Source organism: Cryptomeria japonica, chromosome 3, assembly GCF_030272615.1.
Source record: "Cryptomeria japonica chromosome 3, Sugi_1.0, whole genome shotgun sequence".
Taxonomy (NCBI): domain Eukaryota; kingdom Viridiplantae; phylum Streptophyta; class Pinopsida; order Cupressales; family Cupressaceae; genus Cryptomeria; species Cryptomeria japonica.
Genome location: NC_081407.1, coordinates 15216516 through 15224858, shown reverse-complemented (window position 1 = coordinate 15224858; position 8343 = coordinate 15216516). Strand labels below are relative to the sequence as shown.

At 35.9% G+C, this 8343-nt stretch overlaps 1 protein-coding gene across 1 annotated transcript; it reads right to left on the bottom strand.

Moving 5' to 3' along the window:
• Nucleotides 1–363: 363 nt before the first annotated feature.
• Nucleotides 364–5781, bottom strand: LOC131049110 (cyclic nucleotide-gated ion channel 2). Its single transcript, XM_057983133.2, has 9 exons — nt 5108–5781; nt 4776–4975; nt 3983–4640; nt 3188–3403; nt 2580–2896; nt 2313–2424; nt 1898–2134; nt 1215–1301; nt 364–1097 (listed from the first exon to the last, which is right to left on the bottom strand). Exons 2-9 carry the CDS (start codon nt 4823–4825, stop codon nt 570–572), a joined length of 2205 nt encoding a protein of 734 aa, XP_057839116.1. The 5' UTR covers nt 4826–4975; nt 5108–5781; the 3' UTR covers nt 364–569.
• Between the last annotated feature and the right edge of the window lie 2562 nt (nt 5782–8343).

Genomic DNA, 8343 nt, shown 5'->3' with positions numbered 1-8343 from the left:
CGCCTAAGTGATATACCTGCAAAACCTAAATTAGCGAGAACTATAGAACACCTTCTCTCCAAATTCTTCCATAGCATCTGTGTAGGTTTGTTTATTATTGGTAGGAATCTTGATAGGAAAATGATACAGTCCAGTCGACGTGCCACATCTCCTAATCAAACTGGTCAGTATGATTTTAACTATAAGTCCAAATTAGGACTATAGAAAGAGAATACACCGTAGTAACAAACGTTAACCAGAAAAGATGTCATCCCACACTTATACAACTATTAAACTGGCTAGTATGGATTATTAAATTTATCTGGCAAATTCAATTTATATACATTTGCCACAAAAAGTGAAAGAAACCATATGCACTTAGGCTTCCATTAGTAGAGATGATTTATTTTTCCTCCTTTTTTAACAGATCAAAAACAACATGGTAATTCTAAAAATACCCATTCCTTGGAATCATATGGATTGATTACATCTTGCATCCATACATCAAGAATCAAGATGTGAAAAATATCAGTGTTGTTTCGATTTGAATCTCTATGAAAACTTGTAGATACCATCACATGATGCTGAGATCACTCAAGATGGTCATTGGGTTTGGGGGACATGAACATTGCAGCATAGAGACGAAGGCGGTCTTGGTCTGAGAGTGATCTGTTCACTGGATTGGTGATGATCAGTGACACAAAGGCTGGTACAATATTGTTCTCTGCAGAGAGTTCTGCCCTTGCCTTATGCTTTCTCCATGAAAGTTGAATTGTGACGGCAGCCCAAGTTCTCCAACTAGAAGAGTAATAACGTGCAGTCCTTTTCAGTCTCTCATTTGCAAACTTGTACCTGAAGTGCTCTGTAACATACTTGAGGTCTTGAGCATCAAGCCCAAATGCCTCTGTGGCTTCAAGGCTTGTGAATGTTGCAGAAGATGGGGGTAATCTTTCCAAAAAGGGTTTTCTGAGACACCATGATAGTAGCTCATCTCCACAGAAATTTCCAGGGCCAAGCATGCATGTGCTTACCAGGCCTTTGCTTAGCCGTTGGCTACTCTGCAAATGCCCTCTCACTATATATAGCATTCTTTGCACGGGATCTCCTTCTCTCAGAATCTACCAAATTGAACCGTCCAGCAGTCATGATTCAGAACCAGACAAACTAAACAAAACACTGTGCTACAATTTATAATATAATGAGATTGAGAATTCATGAGAAGAGATTTAAGATACCTTTTCTCCCTTTGTAAACAGCAAGGGTTTTACTCTGTCACAGATATTGTCCAGTATTAGATCATCCATGTTATCGAATAATGGTACCTGAAAGTTCCCAAGAAAGATTTTCTCATTAAATCATCTGAATGTTAAATCATTGTCTATACTGAAGAGAGTTCCTTTATAAAAGATAAACCTCTTTTGAGCGCCCTAAAAGGCTACTTACCTCCATACATACATTTTGTGAAACTAAGTATCACGCCTTACCTCCATACTTACATACATTTCAAGAAACTGGGTACATACAAGCACTGCAAATTAAGTTTGATGGAATACGAAAAATAACTTTAAGAGATACTTATCAAGATTATTTAGTGGTCTTGTAAATTGTGTTAAAAAGCCTTTTCTAATAACTTTTTGATAATCACAGGCACCATTAAGCTTAGATGTGTTTAGGGGTATCCATTCTGCTATTAAGCTTAGATGTTAGGTTTGAGGCTATCTTTCTGCAACAATGTCAGTGGATTTGCACTAGAGCTAAGTTCAAACTTATCAGTGGACCAACGGCTACTGGACACCAAATGCTAATTTTATTGCATGTATGTCTATTGGATCATACTTCAGACATGGATAACTTGGTCTTAAGTTTTGATGGTGACTAAAGGAGTAGTGCAATTTTATGCTTTTCCGCCAATTATTACCTGTCTGATAAGATCAATACAAAGGTGGCGCTTTATATCTCTTCTCAGACCTTCAGGCAGATCGCTAATCATCTCTGTTTCATCCACTCCTCTGGTTGCAGCCCACCGCTGTCGCTCATAATGCCTTACTCTGTGTCTCAGTCTAGTAGGAAGTTGTCTTCTCCTCATCCACCATTCTAAGTCTCTTATCTTCAGCTGCATCAGTCTTTTCTTCTGCATAACTGCATGAAGAAAAACCTACAAAACATAGAGAGATGAGTTTGAACCAGTTATCTATACATTTTAACACCTTCTTCTCCTATTATTGTTTGTTTAAGCTGGAAGTAAAAAATGAAAAGAAAAATTTAGATGATCACGCTCTCACATCAGGTTATTAAAGGGAATAATTATGAGATTAGGCTCTAGACATATTCACCTGAATGTTTCCTATCAGCAGTGTGAATAGAAGTAGACCACTAAGAACTATAACGATGCTGAATACCACCTCCAACCAATGGCATGTTGGTTCCAAATCATTGCCAAATGTACTGCAGTGGATTCAATATCTAGGATTAGTTATTGTCATTGTATTCAAACATTAGTCTATAAAGATCATGTAAGATCCTCTATATGCAGCTTTTCATAGATTCCAACAATGGGGATACTAAATCAGAAAGCTCACAATAGAAGAGATATGACACACCTTAAAGTCATAAGGCCCCAGAAAATTGGGTACAATATTTTTTCAGACCAGCTTGAGCTTGTTACTAGGGGTAGTGCCCACTTGTAAATGCCATAGTGGAATACAGGACCATCTTGGCTAAAACAGACAGCATCTAGAGTTTCATCTTTGCTCCAGTTGGGGTTTATTTCACCTGTAATAGGCAACGGAAGGCTATATGCAATAGGCTTTGAGCATCCCAGCATAAGCAATTCACAAGCACCACTTTTTTCACATCGTATTTTCAGACAAGTTGCCACTCTTTGGATTGCCAATACATACCAACAACCTCCAGCGACCTGAAAATGTTTCCGAAAAATCATAACACAGAAAGTTGAATGCAAGCGTTAGATTTATGATGGATGCCCAATGTCAAAATGGATCTAGTCTCTATTTTAACTCTGGCTTGCCCATATGCCCGATTGTAAATTAAACCATTCCTAATCCACGTTTGATATCCTTTTCTTCCTAAAATATAACAGTACTCCCATGAGTTTATAATAGATTCATTCGATAAAACAGAATCATGGACATCAAAATGACGGAAAAATTCCATAATCTCGTCCTGCTATCTCTAGAAACCAACTTACATGAGATGCAATAAAATATGCTATCAAATTCAGGCCAAAACCCCACCACACCGTACCGAAAACATAGCCTGTTACTCGCTGCATTCTTCTCATAAGACATACTGAATGGTAAACCTTAGGCAGATATTGGAATAAGAATATTAGGAGCAGCACAGTCATGATCGGAGTAATTTGTCCTCTTTTAATGAGGTCCGGTATAACCAGCCAGAACACCATCTGCAGATTCATAAACAAAGAAAACTATAAGAAAGCAATCTGGATATAAATTTGAATTGAAATTTGAAAAAGAATGAATGAATGAATTCTCTTGATAACCCGGACTGATCTAATGCAGATTAAACTATCATAGAAATGAATGAATGAATCTTCTAGAGAACCTCAACTGATCTATGCAGACAGGCAAAAAATTAAAACTGTCATTAAGTGTAAAATTCTCTGCGAAGTTTATTCTACAAGAACTATTATCTGCAGTATTAAAAATGGCAGAGACGGCTTAAGATGTTCTAATGAAGATTCTCTGAAGATGGACTTTATATTTTTTTTCCACAAATTTCCTTTTTGTTGAATGATACAGTATTGTTTGCCTCTGAAAATGAAGACAGGTATTAATTTTCTCCATAATTTTTCCTATATTATTGATTTTCACTGTACATTATATTCATCTGAAAATGAAGATGGGTTTTGAATGTTTCGGTAAATTTCCCTGCTCTATTGAATGTTGCAGAATTAAATGCCTATGATTTGAATGTGAAAATGGATTTTGAAGTTTCAATGTATGTGAACCTACAAATTTACCTGTGGGACTGGCAAGATGACAAGGATATCAAACCAGAAGCCTCTGAGGGATTTCAGATAATGTAAGGCAATTGACCGAGCATCCCAGACTAATTTTCCACAGCCCACTACAAGGGATTCCTTTGAGACATAAGCAAGCTTGAGCTGCAACCAAATATGATACAAGTGCATGGCATCACTGGTAGAACGAAGAACAGCCACCATTACAGCAAACTTTCCATCTATGTAGAGACACATCAAGTCCTTGCTGATAGACAACACATAGAAAAACAGTGGATCAATGGCCAAGCCAATGGCAGATACAAGAAGAATTGTTCTATTCCATCTCTGTATCTCTTTGCTTCTTGGGTCCAGTACACTTCCAAATATCCAACTGCTTTTCTTCTTGGATTGTCTGAGCATATGCTGTTGGCACTGTGTTGGAAAAATAGATGACCCAGCATTGGCTTCCCACAGAAGATCGTTGTCCTCATCACAAGTGATGGAATGAAAGGCTGGAGTCTGTGCCTGAGTACAAGCAAAACATTCTTCTGACGGATTTCCTGATCTTGACAAAGCTGGAGAAGTCACCACTTCTAGTGTTGAATCTTCACCTGCCCTCTGACTTAGTTCTTCGGGATGTGTTAGACTTGCGGTCCTTGAAGTTCTTGAAATCCATCTGCCATTATCCTAGTTAGTGAGCTAAAAATTCAACTTTAGCATACCAGAACTTGAAGTTCCATTAACAAAATCTACTACAGTAGTCCAGTTCCTATTGCTAAAGGTTACGTGAAGATAAAAATTTAGAACTCACCCCGATGCCGCCTTGAAGATAAGCGAGTATATTGTTCTGGCTGTCTCCATTGTTGATAATGGCTATTGGCTTGGACATAGATCACTGCAGTGTTTAGACAACTAGAAAACCAATATTTGTAATGGTGAATGCTGAATTTCCAAGGCACTCCTTCAAGCTGACCCTGAATTGAATGAGAAGCTATCCATATTTCATCCCATCTTCAAAACAATCATAAGACTAATTAGTTATAAATCCAATATTAGAGATAAAACCCTTGAACACAATCTTGAGATTAAATCCAATAAAATGGATGATTAGGTAAAGATACACAAGTAGTTAAAGATGCTTACATTCTCCTATCAACTTTAGGGTTTAGAGACACTATGGGCCTCCACTTTCCTTTTTCTCAACACACAAAAATGTTTTCTGCTACTAGAATTTCATCTTCCCTATAAGAAGATTGAGACCCTGCATGAATCACAGCAGTTCTTCTCCATAAACAGAAATGGGTAGGAGCTAAGAGTTCTGCCATAGTTAAACTACATCAGTTGGCTTATGTCAACTGTAATTTTATCTCTGGTGGCATACCACAGGTTTTTGGTTTTTATACTGCAATTTGATGTGTTTATTGGAGAACCATACAAAGTTTGCGCATAAGGCTAAGTGAGTCAGAGACTCAGATAGAGATAACAAAATAGAGTTCCTGCCAAAACAAACTCTATGTCCAAGTGGGACTCTGGAGTATCTGAAAAATCAAAATCGATCGTATATATGACAGGCGTCAAAAGATAGGGGAGAGCCGAAAAAAACAGAAATTACCAAAACTCCTGGCCAAAAATGATCAAATTGAAGCAATGTATATTTTTGTGCGAAAGATTAAAAAAAAACATAAATTTATAAAACTCTTGGCCAAATAAATCTTATGGGTATAACCCATAACGAACTAGCAAGGTCATAACTAAGCTCTGTCATGTTTAGGCACATTTGAGAAAGATTTTTTTATAGTTCATAGTATCGGACTGTTTATATATAGGTTTACAAATGGTTTACAATATGAGACTACCCGTTACTGTATTACAAATGAAACATTTATACTTTACCCCTGTAAAATTTAACCCCTCTTTGATGAGAAACAGGAATTGAGATAACCACTAATTATTTGTTTGTCGATCGTGTGGTAAGGAAGAGTTTGCTAAGGCATCAGAACATCATCGAACTGGGATTCTTATGCTTAGATCAAGAACATATCTGTTAAGATATGATAAGCCAAAAGAGTGGGGTACGAATAAAAGCATGACAGGAGGTGACAATCATAATTGAAAGCCGTTTCCAAAGAATTTGACATGAATTATGAGAGACATGTGACTATGTTCTTTACTCCTTGTGTTTGTTTTTTACTGGTCCTCTCACTAATTAATAACCACCAAAACCTCACCATGTCAGTCTCATGTCATTCACTATTTATGTTTTGTTTGTTTGTAGCCGTACTTAGTACCACACTGCACTACAAACATTTCTGAATAGATCTAAACCCACTTCAACTGTTAACAAATCTGTTATATAACACGAAGTGTTGAAGTGAAACATACAAGTCACATGAATTAACAAGATGTAAGGAATCACAAGTTTCTCAATAAGCGATCAATTGACGAAGCTCAACCTGGTTTAGCTCCAGGGCAGTGCTAGCTGTCACCCTTCAATTGATCAATCTCAAATTGGGCTTAGTTCAAACTTCAAAGCATGATTTTGAGATAGTGTACGGATTGAGTGGCCTTTTCTCTTGGCCATGTCCACAGCGCTCATTTGGGGAAGTTATTTCTGACTGGTCCAAATACTTTTCTTAGATGTTTCTATTTGCCTTTTCATTAATGATAAAATTTCTAATAGTAAGGTTGTGTTTTATCGTTGGGTTTATGAAGGAATTCAATTTATAAAGGAGAACAATGATGATTTACAAGTTGATTAACATAACAATTATTTAATTAGTATAATTATCTTTTAATAATAATAATGTTTGTATTATTCTACATTCTCTTTTATGATGGATATTGTAAAGAAAAATGATCAATATTTCATTATTTCTCTTCATAATGAACATTTGGAAAAACATCAAGAAAAGCTTAAGTGTTTGAAGTTGATCACAAGTAAGGGGCTTCATGAAGATATCAGCAAGTTGTGTCTCAATAGGTTAACACAGAGTTTCAACCAAACCTTGTTGAATAAACTCATGGATGTGGTGGTGCTGAATGTCAATATGCTTAGTCCTATTGTGAAACATTGGAGTATACTCATGTAAATAGTATGAGTTGATTATCACAATACAACACTATGGGACCATTACGAATTGACTACATATCTTGTAACAATCTCAACCAAACTTCCTAACAAGCAACAAAAGTAGTACCTTTGTATTCAACCTCTATAGAAAGCAATATTATGGAACTTCCAAGAAATTATTGTAGAACCAAGGACAAGAGTTAACTAGAAGTAGACTTATGATCACCTACCTAACCTACCTAAATATATCTGACCAACCTACTCCCTTTTGAATGTTGAAAATGAAGACCATAATGCCACTATTCCTTGAAGATAAATTAAGAATCCTCTTAGCAACACTCTAATGTGTCTGCTTAGATTCTAACATGAACCAAGATACCAAGATCATGACATGTGATATCAAGTGTAATAGTAATCAAATAGATGAAATAACCAATCAATTAGCTATAGAGAGTGGTGTTAACTAAAGTAGAATCATCAAAAGTGGATGTAACTTCAGTCCAAATTCAATAGGTATAGCCACTAGATTGCAATTCTTTAATATGAAACCTCTATAGAAGATATAAAACATACTTTTGTTGAGACAAAAACATGCCATCTACATGTTGCCAAATTTTAAGAACAAGGAATAATGCATTTATCCTAAATTATTCATTTCAAAAATTGATACCATAGTTGCTAAATTTGACAAATGAAGTTCATAATTGTTCATAATGTAAATAAGATCATCCAAATGTAAAGAATAATAATAAGAATATCCTCACCATAATGTTTGATGTAAAGATTGGGATATGATTGATTTTTGACAAAACCTTTCTTCTAGAGGTAAGATTCAATTCTAGAATGCAATGTCCTTGGTGCCTATTTAAGACCATACAAGGTCTTCTTCAACTTGTAAACAAAACCTTCTTTGGAAGGTACTTCAAAACCTTGAGGTTGAGTGACATAAACCTCTTCATCAACATAACCATTAAAAATGCACTCTTAACATCCTCTTGATAAAGGATCCAACCATTTTAAGCTAGTCAATGACAAAACTAATCTAATAGTATCCATCTTTGCTACAAGATCATTTTTTCACTATAAGCATTACCTTCCTATTAAGCATACCATTTTGCAACCAATCTAGCCTTATGTTTGTCAATATTCCCATCAAATTTACACGTAGTTTTATATATTCATTTGGCCTACCAATTATTACCACTATATATATTCATGTGGCCTGCCAATTATTATCGAAAATGGGGGGAATGTCAACTATTACCACCTCTTGGGGAATTGTGATGCTTGGGAAAGCATACAAGGTTAG